The 23121-nt window shown below is 36.2% G+C and overlaps 2 protein-coding genes across 3 annotated transcripts; one reads left to right on the top strand and one right to left on the bottom strand.

The window, feature by feature from the left end:
* Nucleotides 1-2093: 2093 nt before the first annotated feature.
* Nucleotides 2094-9048, top strand: ca4c (carbonic anhydrase IV c). Its single transcript, XM_055181158.2, has 7 exons — nt 2094-2240; nt 2403-2567; nt 2903-3048; nt 3157-3249; nt 3533-3599; nt 7352-7509; nt 7627-9048. Exons 2-7 carry the CDS (start codon nt 2432-2434, stop codon nt 7816-7818), a joined length of 792 nt encoding a protein of 263 aa, XP_055037133.2. The 5' UTR covers nt 2094-2240; nt 2403-2431; the 3' UTR covers nt 7819-9048.
* Nucleotides 9049-10331: 1283 nt separating this feature from the next.
* Nucleotides 10332-22913, bottom strand: asl (argininosuccinate lyase). 2 transcript variants are annotated; one of them, XM_055181153.2, is made up of 17 exons: nt 22829-22899; nt 22662-22730; nt 22366-22560; nt 20847-20930; nt 19910-19966; nt 19707-19804; nt 19527-19604; nt 18003-18080; nt 17841-17893; nt 17596-17658; nt 17390-17504; nt 14783-14867; nt 11665-11724; nt 11506-11589; nt 10937-11017; nt 10758-10864; nt 10332-10663 (listed from the first exon to the last, which is right to left on the bottom strand). In XM_055181153.2, the coding sequence occupies exons 2-17, from the start codon at nt 22674-22676 to the stop codon at nt 10519-10521; spliced, it is 1398 nt and encodes a 465-aa protein (XP_055037128.1). In that variant the 5' UTR covers nt 22677-22730; nt 22829-22899; the 3' UTR covers nt 10332-10518. The 2 variants fall into 2 exon arrangements, with proteins under 2 accessions (XP_055037128.1, XP_055037127.1); XM_055181152.2 differs by having other exon boundaries at nt 22662-22913.
* Nucleotides 22914-23121: the final 208 nt, after the last annotated feature.

Below are 23121 nucleotides of genomic sequence, written 5' to 3'. Positions count from 1 at the left end.
GATCTGTAGATTTTAGCTGCTTTCAGTTGACGCTTGATCTTTTCTTTTGACTCCTCTTTGGTTTAGCCAACCGATCAATTTTTACGTTATTAAAACAGAATGGCAAGAACTGATATCACAGTTTCGCAAGTGCATTAAAAATCTACTTAAATGAGTGATAATTTTGTATAAACACTTGCCTAGTTTAGGTCATCTTTTGGCAGACCACTTGGGGGGTGGTCCGCGGACCACACTTTAAGAATTACTGCTTTAGAACAGTAATTCTTAAAGTGTGGTCCGCGGACCACTAGTGGTCCGCCAAACCCCCCAAGTGGTCCACCAAAAAATGACCTAAACTAGGCAAGTGTTTATACAAAAATATCACTTATTTAAGTAGATTTTTAATGCACTTGTGAAACTGATATCAGTTCTTGCCATTCTGTTTTAGTAACGTAAAATTTGATCGTTGGCTAATCCAAAGAGGAGTAAAAGAAAAGATCAAGCGTCAACTGAAAGCAGCTAAAATCTACAGATCTATTAGTTTTGTAGTGTACTAGTTTTTGATTCATGTGTAAAATCCCTGTAATTTCGGTGTTTTTGGACATTAAGGGGAAACTTTACCATAGTTACAACCATAGACTTCATATACCCACCACCTCAGTTTTAAACTAATGGCTCTTTGGAATGACATTAAGTGGGACCTAGGCTGTTATAGTATGTTTAATAGCAGTTTTTTTTCACATGTGCAGTTAGTTGTTCGTATTATGCCGCAACTTATTTCACATTTACTTTTTCAAATTAAATAAAATTCATATAATCATTTCTGAACATAACATTGCATTTGTGTTTTAAAAAAAGAGTTTTTGACTTGAAACAGTTGCATATTAAACTTATATTTGGCTTATCCTTCCTATTTTGTTGTTTTTTGGGGGCGTGTTAGAGTGGGATTCTGTTAGGTGGTCCTCAGAAAAAAATTGGAAGATAAAGTGGTCCTTGGGCTGAAAAAGTTTGAGAAACACTGCTTTAGAGTAACCATACAAGAAGTCCATAAAATTATGTAAAAGAAAATAACAAACAGTAAATACAATCAACCCTACAACAGTAAATCAGATTTATGTAATATTTTTTAGGACAGCAATGCTTCTGTATTTTAAAAAAGTTATAGACTTTACCTAAACGATTAAAATAAATCTAATGTCTAAAATAAAAATAATTAAGTGACATTTACTTAATTATTCAACAAGTGTTTTGTGTATTGTTAAGTAGATTTTATTTGATTTTGGTAGGTAAGTTGTAATGGAAATTAAAGCAGTAAATCTTACTTAACAAAATCCTTGTAAGAATTTGCATAATGCGGCTTTCACATAGGAAGCGGTGTGCGCTGCGCTCACCGCTTGTGCTCTGCTGGCCAGACCCGAGTACACTCTAAGAAAGGATGTGTTAATTTTAACACATTGTTTTGTGTTAAACTATTTAACACATTATGTGTTGTTTTAACACATTGTGTGTCATTTCGTGTAGAATGTCAGCTTAAATAATTGAAATGGACAACACAAGATGTGTTAAAACAACACAAAGTGTGTTATTCCAAAAATAACACAGAGATGTGTTAAGTTAGGGACAACACACTAGATGTGTTGTCCTTAACTAGACACAAGATGTGTTAATTTAACACATTAATTTTAAGAGTGTATAAGCTCTTCGTCCATTTTGTTTGGACGCCCTGTTTCTATTGGCCGTGCGGGTAATCGTCACAGAGCGCAGCGCAAAAGTTAAACTATTTTGAACTTTGACCGCGGCTTGAGTGCAAGCTGCGCTCGCTGCGCCCCCGCTTTGCTCGACGCAACAACAAACCGCATTTGTGCGGCGCAAGCCATTGAAATGAATGGGTTTCATAGCGCAGCGCGCACCGCGTCCTATGTGAAAGCCGCATAATTTCTTTTTTTCAGTGCATTCATTTAGCCCCTTATTTTTCTTATGGAAGTCATTGATGCCCCACATCTGCTTGGTTATAAATATCCTTTAAAATATCTTCGTTTGTATTTATCAGAACAAAGAAATGTATAAAGGTTTGTTACAGCTTGAGGGTGAGTACGACAGAATTTTCTTTTTTTTTAACTGAACTATCCCTTTAAGACCCCTCTGAACCTTAGAGTCGAGTCACGGATCTGAATACTTTCCAGTTTCATCAGACTTCTTTCTCTCTGTTCCAGGTGAGTGGTGCTACCAGAGCCAGTTCTCAAGCAATTACACATGTAAAGGTAAAAACACCATGAATGGTTTTGACATGGAATTTGCATAGTCATCCACGTGTGTTACTGAAGCAAAGTTTCTCCTAACTGAATGTAAATATCTGATGAGAAAGTGGTTTGGAATAACTTGCCTTTTTTCATACTTGGTCTATTATTGTTTAATGTGTTCAGAGCCTGCTAACTGGTACCAACTTTATCCAATGTGCGGAGGCCAGAGTCAGTCACCCATCAACATTGTCACACACATAGCAAAATATGAGTCTAAACTGACCAGCTTCATTTTCGAAGGTCATAAGGATGCCATCAATATCTCAGTGGAAAATCACGAAAACTCAGGTGGATGTGATTTTTTAAAATTTAATCCATTCAAATTAATTTACTTTATCCAACTCTAAATTAATTGTAAAATAGAGTGCCGTAGGATGATGTATTTATGTAAGCTAACCCGGGACACAATAAGCCCATTGATTTTTCCCATAGACTTTTGGATTATCGCAAAAAATAACCTCTGTGTTTAACAAAAGTTTATGACACACATTTTGTCCTACAACATAATATTCACAGATGAAGACAACTTTCATTAATTTTTAAGTCAAAATGTAGCTTTTTATATTTTTTACATTTACACATTTACAGAATGTCGATCAATAACAATGTTTACGTCTTCACAGTTCACTTCTCACTTCCTTCATCTGTGAGGGTCACTGGCGGTGGTCTTACAGCCACATACAAAGCCGTTCAATTTCATCTACACTGGGGTGACGACAAGGAGCCGGGTTCAGAGCACGCCGTGGATGGGAAGCGCTATCCTGTTGAGGTTTGAAGCCCATATTGTGATCAAGATCTTGAGATGGACACATCAATCATATTGTTTTTTATATTTATTATGTAAGTAATTATGGGTTTTTTTGTGCTTTTTACCCAGCTCCACATTGTTCACATTAAAGAGCAGTACAGCTCCATGAAGGAAGCGAAGAATGACTCAACCGGGGTTGCAGTCCTTGCCTTCTTTTTTGAGGTACCTCTGCCACCTGTCATCTTTTTTTGTGTGTGATACTTTTAAAGAAATAAGTTGAACTTGTAAGCTCTTGATGGACTAGGCAAATAATAATTGACACTTTAAGCAAACGTTTTTATTCAAAGCAGCTAAGTGCTTTCAAGATATGCAAACACTTGTTGGTATTCAAAAGTTGGTTGATGAATGCCAAGAATACATTTTTGCAAATTTTAGGCAATAGGTGACATTTTGAAGATGCTAAAATACCACAAGTGCATATATAATACCAACATTTTGTCTTCAGTTGTCTTCAGAGCCGAACAAAAACCTTGACAAAATTATAGAGGCTTTAGGAAGAGTTCGATATGAAGGTGAGCACTACTTTAAAGGTGCAGTGTGTAGATTTTAGCGGCATCTAGTGGTGAGGTTGCAAATTGCACCCCTTACTTTTGAAGCACATAGAGAAGCTACAGTAGCGGTCACAGGACAAACATTTCATCGTCTGAGACAACATAGTGACAAATGTGCTCTGTAGAGCAGTTTGTCCATTTATGGCTTCTGTAGAAACATGGTGGCACAAAATGGTGGCTTCCATGTAAGGGGACCCGCGGTGTATGTATAAAATGGCTCATTCTTAGGTTATGAACAAATAACAGTTCATTATGTAAGGTCTTTATACACCGCTGATAATATAGTTATGTGGGTGATTCTCATGAAAACCTGGTTTTAAAAATGTCAAGCATGAAAATGTATTTGCTTAAATTTACTTTTTTTTCCCACCAGACATTGAAAAACAAAGTCTGGAGTAAATGGGAACATTAATTTAAAAACTTTTACTTATCATTTAACACTTTTTGTAACATAATTTAAAAAATTAGTCCTAAAAAATCTCATTACCGCAACAGTCAGAAAACATCAACACTGACATATTTTCAAAATGACATGACAAACCTGAAAGAACATAATTTGGAGATTCTGCACATGCATTTAAAATCAAATTAAGTATTATGCTTCTATTAATTAAATTAACATTTAATAAGCATCTGTTGCGGTAATGATAATCAAAATGTCGTGTAAGCATTCTGACAAGACAATATTTCAAATTAACTGTAAAAAAAATGATCTTACCTGGTAGCCATCTTGAAGTAACTGGTCCATGTGCTTGGTCACTCAAAATCAAACTTTATTAAAATTCTGTATGTGTGCTTAAACTGTTCTCAAAAAGTGTTGCGGAGGATGAGAACATCAGGCATGGACACATCATTTTCCTAATTTTTCTTCATTATTATTATACATGAATATTCAGTAAATATTTTTTCTGTCATCTAAAGCAGTCTAGCAAAACATCTATTTATTTTTTTTCTTAATATTTTTGTGTTAATTTGATTAAATTACAACATAACGCATGTTCAAACACAGCCGGACACATTGCGGTAATGAGAATTTCAGCAGAAAATGAGATAAAATTTACAATTATAAATTCTTATGTTGAAATCACACATTGTGCAAAGTAGAACACAGTATTGTGTTAATTCTGATGCTTTTTAATGTTACTATATTACACATTTTAAAGCTAAAATCATTAGTGCCGTGGTGTTTCAATGCTTTCGTGAGAATCACCCATGTAGATTATATTGCATTGCTGTCAAAAGATCCTTCTAAAATTTACACACTGAACCTTTAAAATAATTTAAGTGATATATATTTTTTTGAAGTCCAATGCAATGGCAATTCGTACGTATTTTAGGAGGTGGCTAGCCAGCAAGCAATTCTGGGTCAGTGCTCCTGTGACGCTGGGGTTAGGGGCAGGGTTTCATTATTGTTTTTTATGATAATCATACATTTTTATACTAGCCCACTCATAAAATATGTATACATTCCCATGAGATTAGGCTGACAAGTCTTTATTTCTTTAACAAACCATGTGTGATTGTGTTTCAGGGTTTATACAGAAATCCTTAAGTTAAATTTACTACTTTTTACTACCTTTTTTACTACCTTCAGAATATTTTTTAAAACCATCACGACACTGAATTGCAAGTGTTAATCAGCGACCTTTCTATTATTTACACAGATTTTGACATATATAACATACAAAAAAGAATTAAAGTGAAAAAATTCTTCTGACTGAAATATGTTTCAGGCCAAGTCATATTCCTTTACCTTACACTTTATGTAGGCGAGACCAATAGCATTTTAAGGGGAGATTTTTTTGCCATAAATTCCATATTGGAGTCTCATGTGGCATATAGGTAGCTGTAGTTTGCAGGGCATTTCAGATTAAGGCAAAACAGCTAAATAACTCACTATACTGTATAAAAAGAAAACATGAATATCACCACCTTTAAAGGCGGAGTCCATGATGTTTGAAAGCCAATGTTGATATTTGAAATCACCTAAACAAACACGCCCCTACCCCAATAGAATCTGGACCTTCTGTTGAAAGACCCGCCTCACACATACGCAACCCGGAATTTGATTTGATTGGCTATAAGTGTGTTTTGGTAGTCGGCCCGTCTCCTTTTTCAAAGCGTTTTTCAAACATCGTGGACTCCGCCTTTAATGAATCTTTTATTAATTATTTATTAATTGTAAATGTATTTATTTTAGCATTTACTAATAATTTTTTAATCAAAGTTGAAACTGTTAACATTAGTGAATGCACCATGAACCACCGTCAATTACTGTAATGACATAAACAAGAATTAATTAATGCTTATATACTCAATATTTTTCATTGTTTGTTTATGTTATATAATGCATTTACTAATGTGAACAAATACAACTTTTTCATATCATATTATTCAGTACACATAAACAAATAATCCAGGGTCTGTTCTGTTCACACAACAGCTTAAAGTCACAGCTCTAATACAGTAACGTTATGTATGAATATAAACCCTGAACGAGTAACTCGAGTCAAACTCGTGTAGAATTCACACAGGATGTCTGTAACCATAGTGACAGTTGTTAATTGAATGACTGTAAGTTACATTTATCAACAAAATATTATGTTACAATAGAGGCAGCGCTGATGTGCTAGTTTATGCGCAATGTTTCTGCTGTTTACGTTCTCCTGAAGACCTGAATGGTCGTGTTTATATGAGGATATTTGCAAAGACGGGATTTTTGACGCATGTGTGTTATTTAAGGCCAATTAAGCGGCAAAAATACGTACAACACATGCTCAATGAGAATCGAATGCGCGGCTTGCGTGCTCCTCTGACACAGAAACAGCGGACGCACTGTTGTTTGTGTTTGAATGGCTTAAAATCACCTGTTTTTAAACTGCTGTGCTTAAATATATTTACAAATGTTACGTTTTTGTGACCACACGCAAATGCAACTGCAAGAACCGACAGGTGGATGACATCAAAGTCCCGCGAGAGCATTTCGGAAGCAGGCTCCTCTTATAATTCCTCGTCAATCGCTCTCACGGGATTTGGATGCCACCACAAGTTTACATACGAGTTTAACAAACCCGTTGTATCAGCCACTGGTTAAATCAGCATAGCATTAAAAAGCGTGCCGCGGATGATCAGTAACGTGAGAAATCATTTACCCCCAAAATACAGGACCCCTTACGTTAGTCATACTGTGCAAAGACACGCAATTACCTGTTTGGTTTTCTTATCCCACGAACTGAAAGGCTTGCCAATCTTCATTATTTCGCTAAGCCAAGTCAATCGTCTTTTACACCTTTATCGATCTTCAAAACATCGGAGCCTTCCTGCATTATAAGTTTGTCCATGCTAGCTGAAAAAGTTTTACCTCAGCTTAACGTGATACAGTCAGAAAACACGGAGTGGATCCGGTCCGTAGTGATTACAGTACGCTTACAGCGGAGAGAGGAACGTGATTTGGCTCCACTCCAGGCTTTGATCACATCCCAGAGACGAAAGATCTTTGATTATTTGCCCAGATATGCAGGCGATTTGAACTAATTTCCAGGCATCATAACATTACAAAAGGCAATCGAAAATTTACTACCTCGTCAGATGACGCTTACTACTTTTTACTACTTTTTACTGGCCTTAATTTGGCATAATTTAATTTACTACCTTTTACTACCTTTTACAACCCCGCGGAAACCCTGTGTTTTATTTTCCAATCTGATAAACAGGGAACCACAGTGCAATAGTAGGATTTAGACTGGCAGACATCGTCCCGGCAGCCAGCTTGCGTTACTATCGATACTCGGGCTCTTTGACCACACCTGGGTGTGACCAGATCGTCGTGTGGACTGTATTCAATCAAACCCTGCCCATTAGCCAAAAACAGGTACACAAGACTGATATGTAATTCACCAAGTATAGTGTATTTACTACTTTATTCGTTTACTTGAAATGTATGATACAGTTGTATGTATACGTATTTGATATTATTTTTCTATTTCAGGTGGCATTAATGACTCAACAGGTGTTATACGAAACAGATAAACCCTTGACTGGAATATTCCGTCCCTTGCAGAATCTGAAGAAACGAATTGTGTATACGTCTGTGAAAAATCACGACGTGTGTGTCCTGCCAGGTCTAATCACGCTTTTCCTCTGCTTCTTTTGTGCTTTTGGACAACAAAGGTGTTTTTAGTAAATGTTAAAGAAACACAATGAGTATATTTAATCTGTTTGTGCTAATACAACATGTTCTGTGTAACACTATTTTATTGAAAGAACACTGAAGAACAAACAACAGCTCACCAGTATGTTGGAATGGGGATATGAAGCTTTTGTTTGTCTAATGTAACTGTGACTTGTTATGAACCTTGAAATCACAATTTAGAGTTATTTGAGATTTTTCTCATCTTCTCAAATAGTGAGGTCAACATAAATTCTAAATTATTTTTACTTTCTTAAAGGTGTAATGTGGGACTTTTAGCAGCATCTAGTGGTGAGATTGTGAATTGCAACCAACGGCTCAGTCCATCACAGGACAAACATGTCATCTTCTGAGACAACGTAGTGACAAAATGCGCTCTATAGAGCAGTTTGTCCCTTTAGGGCTACTGTAGAAACATGACGGTGACTTCCATGTAAGGGAACCCGTGGTGTATGTAGATAAAAACGTCTCATTATAAGGAAATAAAAACAGTACAGTTCATTATGTAAGGTCTTTATATACCACTGATAATATAGTTATGTATATTAAATTGCATTTCTGTCAAGAAATCCTTCTAAAACTCCCACATTGCACCTTTAATGTATGTTCTGGGTCTTGTAAATAATTAATTAGTGTTCATTATATTTAAAGGTGCACTGTGTAGATTTTAGCATCAGTCCACCACTGACAACATAATCTATCCAATTTTCACTTAAAACAGCAGACCATTCGGGAACTTTATAGTTACTTATTTTAATTTGGGACATACCAATTCTAATTTCAAATACTATTTAGGATGGATAGTATGCAAATTGGGACACAGGAATGAAACACGGTCTGTAGAGCAGTTTGTCTGTTTAGGGTTACTGTACAAACATGGGGGCGCAAAATTGCGACTTTCATGTAAGGGGACCCACGGTGTATGTGGATAAAACAGCTCATTCTAAGGTAATAAAAACAATACAGTTAATTATTTAAGGTATTTAAACAAAACTGAAAACACATAGTTATCTATATTATATTGCATTTCTGTCAAGAGATCCTTCTAAAATTTGCACATTGCAATTTAAAACACAAAAATTTTGTTTTCGTAATCTTTGATCATTTGCAAAAAGCATTATTTTACATATAATCTGTTCTGTCTCTGTTCTCTAATGAGATGTTATTTGTTTGTTCATTACAATAAACTTTCAACGGGTCATGTAAAAGTTCCACCTTACGTTTTTTTCTAATTTGGTCATTGATAGATGATACTTCAAATTGTTAATTTCATTTAATAATATGTTTAGATGTTAATACCTTCAGGTGCTTCTTTGCATATTGTGACATTTCTTTGAATTTTCACTACTTTTTTGATTAAAATGGCAAGTATCCAATAAATATATTTTTTGGAGTGCAATGCATTAATGCATTCTGGTTAAAAGAATATAGACAATGAAACCATTCTGTTCTTGTAGCTCAATTGCTAGAGCATTGCAAAGATCATGGGTATGATTTCCAAAAAACATATACAGATGAAAAATATGTATAGATGAAATGCACTGTAAATTGCTTTGGATTAAAGTGACAAATGCATGAATGTGATTGCAGATTTAAGTGTTAACTAGTAATACAGTATTTATGCCCAGAATTATGATTTATATTTGTCAAATGAGTTATGGCTAAAAAGTTTTAGTATGCTGGTGAATGATCGCAGCTTCAGAATGGATATTTGACATTTGAGCTCCCTGATCTCTGCTTCAGTCCAGTTTGCAGACATTTCTCATTGTGAATGTTAATGTGAATTTAAAAACCCTGTTTTAAAGAGCTGAACAATATTTCTTATTGCGATGACGCGCAGGCATTTTTGTTTATTAAAAGCTCATATAAGTGTATGACACGCTTTTCTTTTATGCTGGTGAATGATCTCAGCTTCAGCGTGGATAGTGAGGTAGTGAGGAGCTCCCTGATCTCTGCTTCAGCCCAGTTTGCCATCATTTCTCATCGTGAATCTTGATATGCATGTAAATCTCTCATTTTAAAGAGCTGAACCATATAACTTAATTGTTGCAATGACACACGCATTCTAACTACGGCATGCCCCTTACGGCATTGTGTCTGCGTCTTGTTCACACAGAGGGCTTTCCGGGAACGTTATGGGAATGTTACTAGGTCCTCTTTCCGGAAGCGATCCCAGAACATTTACAGGACGTGCTTGCGTTCACACAGAAGCCTGTCTGAGTATTTTCTTGGACCAAAGTGCTGTGTGAATGAGGTTTGAGTTTTGTTGGTTTAACTTAAAAAAGTTAATTCCTCTTAAAAATATTACTTAACTCAAAAAAGCTGTGTAAAAATTGTCATCTAATTTTTTTAATTTGAATTAAATCGAAGGAAACCAGGTAACTTACTTTTATAAATTTAAAGCACTTTTTTACAGTGAATGCATATATGCATAGCACAGAGGGATTTATTTAACTTTATACTGCTTGACTTAAATTCAAAGACTAAAGTCATGAAGATGAAAATTGAGAGTTTCATATGGCTGTAATTTTATTATAAATCCTGAAAAATACATGTAATGCAAACTGTGCACAAATGCAAGACTAGTGTCAGTGCAAGATGGTGTCCAAGACAGAAGTTTCAAATGATCTCAATAATACTTGATAAAACAGCACATACTCTATTCAACATGTGATTTGAAACTACTGGTAGTTAGTGTTTTTGTGCTTTTATCCAGGCTCTGAAGTGTTCAATCTGAGCTATGACGCTATTCTTCGCAGTGCCACCAGGGGCGCTGTACTGTTCAACGCTACTGCTGTAGTCCCACACTGAAGAAATGTCAGCATCAAATAAAGGGCTAAACAGGGAGATAAAGGGGAGAAGGTTAAACAAACGTAAATAAACAGCCCAGAGGCTTTAGATGTGCTTTGGGTTTGAATGTGCTTGCTGACCTGGCTGTTTGTAGGTCCTCCACAGTGAGTTGATTCAAGGGGACCTTTTTAGTCTCTGCGATATAGACGGCTTTTCCAGCACAGCTGTGAGCCTCTCTGAATGGCATCTAATGGATGAATGGAAGAGTTATAACTAAAGTACTTAAGCTGAGAAATCCAGTGGCTATATTTATACTCACTCCTTTTCTGACCAGATGGTAAGCCAGATCCGTGGCCAGCATGTCTGGGCTGAGAGCCCCTTCCATTGACTTTTGGTTTACCTTAAATAATAGCACTGCGGTTAGACTCAACACACTGTAATAAATTCCTTGTTGCACTTAAGTTTTTAAGTTTAATCAACTAGAATTTACAATTAATTTCATGTTTCTTGACAAGTTGAATTAGCTTAAGTTTTTTCAACTTTATTATTATAATCTATAGCAACTCCTCACTAGTCAAGAAAGTTATAATGAATTGTAAATTCAAGTTGATTAAACTTATAAATTTAAGTGCTACAAGGATTTTGTACAGTGTACGCCAGTCACATTTTGGCAATTAATAAAAATAAAAAAATAAAACAGAAAGAATTCCTTCATATTGCTCAAATTTCAGACTGACAATAGACTACTATGTGCCCGAACACGTTTTGGATCATTTTTCAACATTTCACCTGCTTACTATTTAACTGTGGCAACTGTTTTGTTCTTGTTTGTCACACTCACAACATTATCTTTGGTGAATGTTATAATGGTATAAACCCATCTCTTACCTCTAGAGTTGAAATGACACCTGTCGTCACCTGCAGCACAGCATGTACTGTGTCAAAGCAGTCAAACATGGCCTCTTTATCCTCCTACAGTAAAGAAACTTACTATGAAAAAAATGTTTTTAAGTAACATAATAAAACTATTGGTGTGATGTGTTATACCTGTAGGTCTTTGTTGTATGAGCTGGGTAAACCTTTAAGAGTCATCAGAAAGCCTGCACACTGCGGTATAGCCAAGGAGGATTTACATTGGATTATAAAAAATAACACACAAAGTATACAAATTATATTTTTGACTGAAACAAAAGGGGTGGATATCACAAAACCTATCAAGAAAATGTCCAGGTCATATTCAATAAAAAATACCAATAAGATGTCATACACTGTGACCGTATTTCTTATATAACAGTATTGTTTATGTAAGCAATAAGGTACGAGAGGCTGTGCTGTATCGTGAATAAGTAACGGCTGAAGGGCGTTGTTAGGCACGACGCGAAGCGGAGTGCCTGCAACCCTTCAGCCGTTACTTATTCACGATACAGCACTTGCCTCGAGTACCTTATTGCTTTTATAAAACGGTTACCACACAATATTAAAGTAAAAAAAATATTAGTGCAACTTTCATGAAGTTAAATCAATAAAAGCATTCCTTCCGCTAGAAAAAATAGTCCCTGACTGCGAACAACAACATGAAAGCTCAAATGAAAACAACAAACTGTGCTCCGACTTTGTCTCTCATTATATGTTTATGTGTTGCTAAGGGTGTTGCTAAGGGCGCAGTGATATTAAATATCACCGTTGGGTGAAGCGGTCATAGCAGTGTTTTATTGTGAATAAAGCACACCTATTGACCAATCAGAAACGCGTTCTAAGCCGTCATAAAATACCCCGGTAAACCCACGGTTCAGCATTACATAATTATCACTTCGCCACTGTTGCTGCGTACTGATTTATGAAAATAAACACCACACTCTTTAATCATATTTTTAATTTGTCTACAATTGCACAATTATGGGGATATCCAGATAAATTTCGATAAATGTTGTTGAGTCATCTCATCAAAAACTCTCCCTGAGGAGTTTCTACCACAAATTCATATTTCCGCTATCCACTGGGTGGCGATCTTACCCAACTTAAACACTGACGCATTCACTCAACACTAAAAACAGCGTGTTTTGATCAGGCTCTGAATCTGATATCTTACAAAAGTTCTTCACATAAATGGAATGATCTCCTCTTTTAGCTAAAAAATTTAAGAGGTGATAAGAGAACAAATGAAGGTAGGATGAAACCTTTTTTTTGAAAGCAGATGGTCTGTTCTTTCATTTGATATTTTATGTTTATTTAAAGAAGATAATTTTTCTGCAAGGCATTAAACAAAAACTGGGTGGCAACTAAAAAAAAAAAAAAAACGCTGAAGGGGAGAGAGTTAAGCATGCTTTCAAGCATATTTGATCATCACAACAACAGTTGCACGATATAAATGTATAAATTAGATGAATGTTGATTTATAAAATAAACACTTCAGTCTTAAATCATATTTTCATTGTGTCTTTGCTGCGTCTGTGTTGGTTGGGAACTGCGCTCTGTCGCAGCCACACTTGATTCTGAGGAACTACTTTTTTTGGCGGAAGAGTAATATTTGTACTAATATAATTACAACTTATTTGTGTTTTATTTTATAAAATCCCGCTAACATTATGCATATGAAGTAACCGTTTTATAAAAGCAATAACCCCCGTGAAGCAGCGGGGTTACAGTGCATTCCATAACAGCCAAGGGGGTTTAGGCACTCCGTGAAGCCCCTTAGCTGTTATAAAATGCACTGGTAACCTACTGCTTCGCGGGGCTTTTGATATATTATTACACGGCACTCTAAAAAGCTTGATTCTGATTGGCCAGTCACGAAATTCCAAAATTCCAAGATAACAACTGCCTGAAACTAACAACACAAGGCTATGGACAAATTTGACAGGTACAGTTTAATATTATACTAAAATGTAATATAAACATGTCTTTTAATAACATATAACATTTACAAATTATTTAACCAAATAGTGTGCTTGTGACATTTGAACGTCTTGTCTTATCTTCAGGGTTTCCACACCTTAGTTAACATCAAATGAGTCCTTTCAAGGACTTTCCAGGTCCAATATCCTCAAATTCAAGGACTAAACGTGGGGATACATTTCAAGTGATAGCAAGGTTGCATCGTGTTAACTTTTAAGATACATTGTTACAGTTCCCTATCGAGGGAACTCGCGCTGCATCACTGCGGTGACACTTTGGGGACGCTTCCAGGGGAAAGTGTGTCTGAATGTGTATATCAAATTCAACAGATGGAGAGGTTTCATGACAAAAACAGGGTGACACGCGAGCCAGTAAGTATATCGCTATCTGAAATATTGCCAAAGACGGCGTTACAGGGATGCAGGAAGTATGGCAAGGGAGACGCAGCATCTCGTTCCCTTCTCAGGGAACAACAGTTACATCCGTAACCTGAGACGTTTTCATGTGTCAAACACAACTATGCAAAAAAGCATTTTGGTATGAATCAACATTCGCATACAGAAGATATAAGCATTTAAAGCGAACAGTTTAGAACGTGTGCTTGAAAAGTCTTAAAAAGTTCCCCAGATTCACAAACTTTCAAGGATTTCAATGACCCGTGGGAACCCTGTATCTTAAAACGAAAATAAACAGGTTTTCCTCGCAGAAGGTCTGTATTCACTAAAAATAAAATATTTTAAATCAATATTTAATGTTCCTTACCTTCCTTATGAGATAAATAGCCTTGTACTAACCTGGATAATGTACAGGCAGACGGTTGTTATCGCAAAATAAGTATGATACAAGATAACACTGTTGCTTATTTCTGTGATAACAACCTGCTGCCTATACATTATCCCTTACATACTGTATAGCTGTAATAAAAACTATTATGGCAACAATCAAAGTAAAGCATCAATGTGCCAAACTGTAGTCAGTGTATGCCTTAACACATGTGAGCTTTTTGTAATTTTATGCATTTTTTGCATATTCAAATAAAACCCAGATTTCCTAATAAACTGTTGTTTTGCCTAATTATTTCGTCCAATAAATCCCTTTAAAGTTTGGTGTTTTGTCCATTGTTTACCACCTCATATTTGATTTTAATGGCCCACTCACTATTGGGGCTCATTTTTATTGGGTGTGGTAGAGGGCCCAACCTCATATTATTTCATAGTGCCTAAAATTCCTAGTGGCCCCCCTGGGTTTATTAACGTATATTGTGTCTTACTCTGCCAAATACTCGTCCTGCTTTGCTTCGGATGAGCTCCAGGCTGTCTGCGTTCTTCTTTTGAGGCATCAGACTGCTTCCTGTGCTGCTCGCACAAACACAAACAACAGCACTGAATGACTACACGCATACAAAGAGCAGACAAAATCCCCTAGCACAATACATACAGCCTGTGTATAACAATCTGTTAAAAGTGAAGAGCAGGGCCTCTACATCAAGTATTGTATGCCAAAGGCAAAGTGATGAATCCTGCCCTGTGTGGCATCCCATAACACGATAATATTGTTAATAAATAGTCGAAAATTATTCGTAATTACTAATTCACTAAATAACTGATGTCAGTGCATGGTGTAGTTAAAATCAACATAAATCAGTTAACGTTCACAGACCAAACCTTTCACAGGTCCTAAAGAATAAGAGTATGGGGGGAAAGTCCCATTTGCTTTAACAACAGATGGCATGAGCTTTGACATGCACTTACAATCATCCAAGCCAAGAGTTAGGCTTAACTGAGAAGCCAAGTGTACCATAAAATCACTTGAATCAGGACTCGTTCATTAGCCGCAATGCCTGAAGCTTAACGGCAGCAGTTCTTGCACTTTGATGCTGGAAATGTGCGTACGTGACCGGGGTGCCAAGAGCATGTAGTCAACACAAAGGCTGCAAACTAATGTTCTGTATATTCTGTGACGTTACAGAGTATTAAAGAGACACAATAATGTACACACAGGATTTGTTCTTGTTCATTGGGCAGCAAATGAGGAGCTACAATGCAAAGACCCCTAAGCGCCACCTCCGTCAAAAATGACATATTGACTGAATTCTCCCAGCACATATAATATGTTGTTCATCAAATACTTTTGAATTAAATCTGCTTAATCCCAGCCTCAGACATTCAAAAATATCGCATAAATATCGCTCTGTTGGCAGAATTTGCTGAACCTAAAATTTTTCAGCAAAGTCCTCTAAGGGCACGAAAGATAAACTGGATGAACGACGGCATGCAAAATGCCCGCGGATCGTACCCTATAGACGGTTTCATCGGACACACGTGAGCTGACGCGATACATGTCTGGATCCAAACTTTACTTCCCGTTTCGTTTTTTTAATAGTCTGACTAGTTGCTAAACTGATCTCTTGAACAAATGCCTCGTCGAAAATAACAAATGTTTTGGTTTACCAGGTAATCTATGTGTTGTTTTTTTGCTTGTTATATAAATAAACTACGTTTAAAGAACTTTGTTGTTATTTATTCTTAGCGGAGTTTACCGGAAGTTACGTGCGGACCACGACAGCCCCTTGTTTATGTTGTTAGTGCTGAAACCGTCTATATCACAAGAATTTGTACGTTTACGATAATTCATATAAAATCGTACATTAATCGTGCTAAAACATACAATCACTATTAAAACAATAACGAAACCCCAACCCTAACCCCAACGTCACAGGGGTCAAGGCAAATCATACAAAAATGTACGAATGTGGTCGTACAAATTAATATGAATTAGCCAACTCATAAAATACGTACAAAGTTTTTTTTTTTTAGAAGTGGAGGTTTTGAATGTCGGACTACACTGCAAAAAAGATTTTGTGTTGTTGCGGTTTTAACTTAATTTTTCTTAAGTTGACACAACTTGCAATTTCGTAATTTGTTCATTCAACTTAAAAAAGTTTTAATAATGCTTAAGATCATCATTAGTGAGTTGCCTTATTCATTCACTGTTTGATCAACCAAAAGCATTTTTTTTTATGTTAATGATGTGATACTACAGTAGGAGATCCAGCACTTTCATAGCATTTTACAATTCTGACAGATTTTATGACAATTTGCACAAAAAAAAAACATTGTGCTATTTAGACACACAAACATCAAGTATCAGAGTATGAATCGCAACAATAGTGACAAAGAAAATAGTAAAAAGTTAATTTATTCACACCGCAGTGCATGGGAATCCTGGATGTGATTTGTAATTTGTTGATATACAGAGGTCCAATGAACGTCAATATTGGACATTCAGTAGACGTTGGAAAAAAGACATTGCCTGGTGTCACAGTCTGCACCTTCAGGGGACCAAAATTGAGCATGCAAAGAAGACGTGGAAAAAGATTTGGACGTCACTTTGCGCAGTGGGTAATAACCTTTTTTAAAGAGAAATTACTGAACCATTATGTAAACAGTCTAAAAGCCAAATCCTCAATTAAACTTGAAAGCAATTAAAGGCGGAGTCCACAATGTTTGAAAAACGCTTTGGAAAAGGAGACGGGCCGACTACCAAAACACACTTATAGCCAATCAGCAGTAAGGAGCGTGTCTACTAACCGACATCCTTGCCGGGTTGCGTATGTGTGGGGCGGGTCTATCAACAGAAGGTCCAGATTCTATTGGGGTAGGGGCGTGTTTGTTTAGGTGATTTCAAATATCAACATTGGCTTTCAAACATCGTGGACTCCGCCTTAAAGATGTGATGTCAAACCTGAAGATGGCCAACTCATGCACATACCAAATAAAAAATAGTCCTGGTTTACACTTAATACAAATATACAATGGTTTACTTTTATTCTGTTAATCTCACCTCTATATCTCACAGATAAGCGTGTTAACCTTACCTGTATGCATCAGACAGTGTAATGAAGGAGAACTCCTTGGTATTGTACAAAATCAGATCCTCTGCCATCTTGCTAAGGTGTGTGAGACACATTGATCCCCAGAAGAGAAACTCCGCTGCCCATTTATTGGATTGAATGACATTAAAGGGAAACTGATTTTTTTGAAAACAGAATTATAATACTTTCAAATGACTATATGTACAAACCTACAAAATCCCTCTGTCCAGTAGCATCCATGCTGTTAATACTGATCCCATCAAAGTCTAGTTCTGTGAAGCAATAAAAACCAGATGTAAAAAGGTGACCTTTTTGACTTGTATACACAAACACATAGCACATGTACGACTTCATATGTCACTAATTATATTGGGAAGTTTCAAAACACGGGACACATTAATGTTTAATGTGAAACCTAAACAATAGGGAAGCAAATTTCAAAAATGTAATGAACCTTTACGGAGAAGTTCTCTGTCAATGTTGAATGGATTCCCAGCAATGGCTCCGCTGCAAGGCAGAACAAGTCCTTATACTTTCCTTTAGTTCACATATGTAAATATAACTTAATGAGTTTCTCTACGCAATTAAAGTGGTTGTGTACACACAGAAAACTAACCTTCCTAGAGGCATCACATTAGTACGCTTCCTGATATCCTCCAGACGCTCCACATCCCTGCTTAGCGCCACTGCATGACTGTGTCAAATATAAAACAAAAAAATTAAGCAATAGCAGAGTTATGTAGCAAAACATGTATGAGGTCAGAACACCTATATCACAATATCTTTGAGATATTTCCTATTGCCTTGTCATAATTTCATAATTATTAGAATTAAAGTTGCAATGCAATTGAAATGAAAAACTGTAATTGTTTTGGAATATTGTTGTATTTTTTTTACAAATGACTTATCTGCGAGCTTCATTATTAAAAAAAAATTGCACTTACCGTGGGTTCACACCAGCCACGTTTGAGGCGTCAAATTCACGTTATTATGCGTCTAGTTTGCCGCTTGGACATTTTTAGTTTACTCGCTACATCCGCGAGACCTCCAGACGCGCGTCAACGCGTCTTTAGATTGACTTAACATTGAAATCACTCACGCTGGATGCCTCTACCGCTGGTGGTCTGAACGCAGCATTATAATTTTTAATTAGAAACGAAATGATCTCCTCGAAACGATCTCTCTTTTTTATTTCCGGTCATATGGTATGGCAGGTGGGCGGGGTCCGGGAAAAGATTGCAGTGATTAGCAAATTGCAACATGACCCAACTTCAAACTAATTCAAGTCACCACAGGGAAAATACGAAAATCGCTACTTTCGCTTCATGGCGACTTTAACTCTGTCCCCACCATTGATGAGTTATCTCGTCAATTAAGAGAAAACATTTGCATGAAAAAAAAAATTCTTGATGAGTTTTAATGGTTATCTGTAATACCGCGATTATCCACTAAATGGCGCACTTACCCAATTTATAAAAAAAACTGAAGCAAAATTTTTTTTATTAATTTTACACTCCGTGTATGTTTTGATAATCATTCTGAATCTGATCTCTAACTAAATTCCTTTACAAAAATGCAATTATTTAAGCTTTTTGCTACAAAAAATTATTTTTGAAGAAATATTTAAGAGTTTATAAGCAGAGAAAAAAATATAAATAGGATGAAACTTTTTTCCCGTTTTGTTTGTTTGTTTATTGTTTGTTTAAAAACAGAGAGTCTGTTCTTGATATGATATATTTATATCTTTTAGAAGAAAATTTTCCTGAAAGGCATTTTGCAAAACTTTTGTGAAAATCACAAAAAATGCTGGCGGCAAACTTTAAAAAAAAAAAGGCTGGCAGGGAATGAGTTTACAACTTGTTGTTATGACGACATACTGTACGTGAAGTGATGTATCAACATCGCAAATGTAGTACATCCAAATTCATACTATCCATATTCATAATATATATTATCTACTGTTTTAATGGTCGATAAGTACTCCATCTAATTCAGTACCTACTGTCACAGTACGCAATTTCAGACGCAGATAACTCCCATCATTCCATAATCTTTACAGCGACATCAAGCAACGCCATTGTTGTTGTTTAGTGACCTCTAGTGGTGAAAATAACATTTTGCATCTTTAATTAAATAGCACCTGAGGATCCAGTGACTCCATCTGATCGGCTGGGCTCTCTGTGTGTGAGTGTATCCAGGAAACAGGATGTCGATTTCTCTGGTGTAAAACAATGAAAGATGATTTAGGATGGTTGTGTGGTAACTGCACATTAGTTTCTAGTTAGTATCTGAGATCTCTTAAACCTCTGTAAATTCTTACACAGCAGCTCTTTCCACCATAGTGTTGATAAGCTGTAAAGTTTGTTCTTTCAGAGTGATAATAGCATCCCGAAGCCATAGACGCATATCCGTTGCAACCTGTTTGACCAAAGAGAACAAATGGAAACAAAAATCACAGTTTAGTATAGTCTGTTTAAGAAATAATAACTGCTAAATTCAAGTGCCATTCAGTCCAAGTCAAACCTGATCATTTCTGCTTCTGCCTGTGTGAAGCTTTCCAGCTGGATCACCAATAATCTCCTGTCAAAGAAAACTGATTAGAAATTTCAGTTTATAGTATTTCCATAAAAAATTATAAGGTACTTATAATAGTAACCAAATGACTTCATAATCCAGTGCTGTGTTCTTGAAATAACCTATAGATAATGTCAAAATATTCTTGTCTGTTTTATCCTAACTACAATGCTGAATTTGGCATTGAAAGCTAATGTTACAATCATTAGGTATGTTTACATGCCACCAAATAATCCGTTTGTAATCATATTGATGGCTCAACACCGCAAATTTCGATCGTATTGAAAGGGATGGTGTAGTCCGATCTGTGATCCGATCATCAGGAGAAAGTATGCATGTAAAGCGTGAATCGTAGTATTTTAGCGATCAAATGCAAAATGTCTTGCGCACATGCGCAGAAAAATTGTGTTTAGTTACCATCTTATATTTACCTCTTATTTACGTATCACGTTTCTCATCACAGAAACATGCAATAACAAGGTGATGGCAACACACATTATTAAGGTAATGGGGTGACACGCTGTACAATCTACAGGGTTCATGTCTTTCATAACATTGCATAAAGCAATAAAAAAGCATTGTGCCTTTCAAAAAATGGGTTTTCATTACCTATATCTGAAAACTTCTTGTGAATAGTCATTCATGGCGATGCTTTTGGGCTAGTTTTGAATGTCTATTGGGTTGTTTTTGTTACGCAAATCTGACAACCCAGACATTTGGATCGGATTATATAGAATGTACATGTAAACAAACATTTTAATCAGATTGCAATGTTTAGGGTACAATGTAAATTGTATTGTCATAACCTGCAATCAGATAAAATTCAGTCAGACTGACACAATTTTGTGCACGTAAACAAAGCCATTGAGTAGTGTTTGCATCTAACCTTCAGTCTGCGTTCATTGGCAGTGTGAATATCCTCATCTCCATCTTTGATTCTAAAATCACCTTTGGACCATTCATCGAAAACCTGATGAATCAGAGCAATTGTAAGATTTCATTTGTTTATATAGTGAAAGTATTTAAAATGTAATTACAAAACTTTTTGGTTCTTTTAATATATCAATGATTATGGGGCAGTTTCTAGTCCTAGACTAAAATTAATGTAAGAGCTGTCCAAACTGAAAACAACTTGCACTGACATATCTTAAAATACATCAGTGCCCTTAGTTTTGCCTCGAAATGCACACAGGTAATGTTTTTAGTAAGGCATGTTTGTTAAAAATTTCCTAATTAAACTAAGGCCTAGTCCTGGCGTAAGATAATTCCTGTCCAGGAAACCACCCCTATATAATTAAAGGTACATTTGGGCCTGGTTTCACGGACAAGGCTTAGCTAATGCCAGGACTAGGACTTGATGGTTAAGCATCCTTTATGAACATGCCTTAGAAAAACATGTTACTGGTGTGTATCTTAAGACAAATCAGTGGCACCGATATATTTTAATATCTGTTAGTGCAAGTTATTTTTAATTGAGACAACTCAAACATGTGTTTTAGTCTAGGACTAGCCTTAAAGGGATAGTTCACCCAAAAATGAAAATTCAGTCATCATTTACTCTCACATTGTTACATACCTGTATAAATTTATTTGTTCTGATGAACTCAAAGGAAGATATTTTGAGAAATGTTTGTAACCAAACAGATTGTGGGCCCCATTCACTTCCATGGTATTCTTTTTTCCTAATATGTAAGTGAATGCAGCTCACAAACAGTTTGGTTAGAAACATTTCTCAAAATATCTTCCTTCGTGTTCATCAGAACAAAGACATTTATACAGGTTTGTAACAACATGAGTGAAAATATGTTGACAGAACTTGTTGGGTGAACTATCCCTTTAAGCCTTGTCTGTGAAACCGAGGGTGGGTGTCCACAAAGACATTATGTTTGTGTCTGTTTGTGTTTGTGTACTTTGTAACAGAGTTGACACTGACTAATTTGGACAACATGAAATCATGATTTTCAGCTACATGAGACACTTTTACAGAATATATTATTTTGTTATGGCATAACATCTTGTGATCCATGACAATGTGTACCAAATTATGAAAATAAATAATTTAAAGTATAACCATTTTAAAAAGAGGAAAAAATATGATTTTGGATACCAAATGTATATAATCACCCATGAAGTTGCTTTAGTGAAGTTTACAATAGGCAGTTGCAAGACCGGTGCCCTCTGTCATGCAATTATATTTGAATGTGATCTAAGCTTTGGATTTTTAAGAGGGAATGAACTATGGTACAGTGTAGTGGTAAATATTTACCCCACATCTTTGCTCAGTGTGAACTTGAGGAATGTGACACTATTAACAGTGAAATCATTTATACTGCAGCACACACTGAAGCCTGTCAAACGGGCTCATGAATGAAGTTAGACAGAGTGATGTATAAAAATATAATCACCTTGTCAAGGCCTGTAAGGATCTGTTTCATCTCGTCTTCAGTGACCAAACCTGCTTTTTGTAACGCTTTGACATATGCTTTACTTCCTTTAATATCAGCCTGCCACATGCGCTGGTCATACGCTATAGAAGCATTGAACTTTTCCATTATTGGGTCGATGTTTCCTACAAATCGACCACCCCATAATTTATTTCCCTGTTGGACACAGAATACAAAAAGTTGGTGCTGACATAACTGAAACGTTTGACGAACATTATTTTCAGACTGTCTTCTTCAAATAGATGAACGATTTTTACCTCTGAACTTGCCATAGCAACCGTCAAAGTCTCGTGCAGTCTTTATGTGCGATGAGTGCAACCCTAGCACTGAAATGCAAATAAACAGCAAACTAACAAACACGTATAATTACGCAAAACAATAACTCTAATGTTAGAGCATTAAATGGGGAAAATGAATGTCATACGCTTTGAACGATCGGTGAAAATGTGAAAAGCGTTTCTTCCTCGATTATTTTGGGAAGGCACAAGCTCTGCCCATATTATTCAAATAAGTGCCAGCAAACCAACCAAAAGCTTTAGCGACGTTACCCCGGAGCAGCCATTCATTTTAGGGAGCGCATCATCTGTACCGAGGTCTAAAGGACCGCCCTCTGTTTGGCTTTGGTCCAAGACTGCGATACGTCAACGGCGCCTCCATATTAGTCCGGGCAATAGTAAAACAAGTTTAGGGTTTAGTTACTCTTTAATGAGGCGCTGG

This window comes from Misgurnus anguillicaudatus, chromosome 9 (assembly GCF_027580225.2).
Source record: "Misgurnus anguillicaudatus chromosome 9, ASM2758022v2, whole genome shotgun sequence".
Taxonomy (NCBI): Eukaryota; Metazoa; Chordata; class Actinopteri; order Cypriniformes; family Cobitidae; genus Misgurnus; species Misgurnus anguillicaudatus.
Note: the sequence above shows the minus strand (reverse complement) of the source record. Positions and strands in the feature narration are given on the sequence as shown.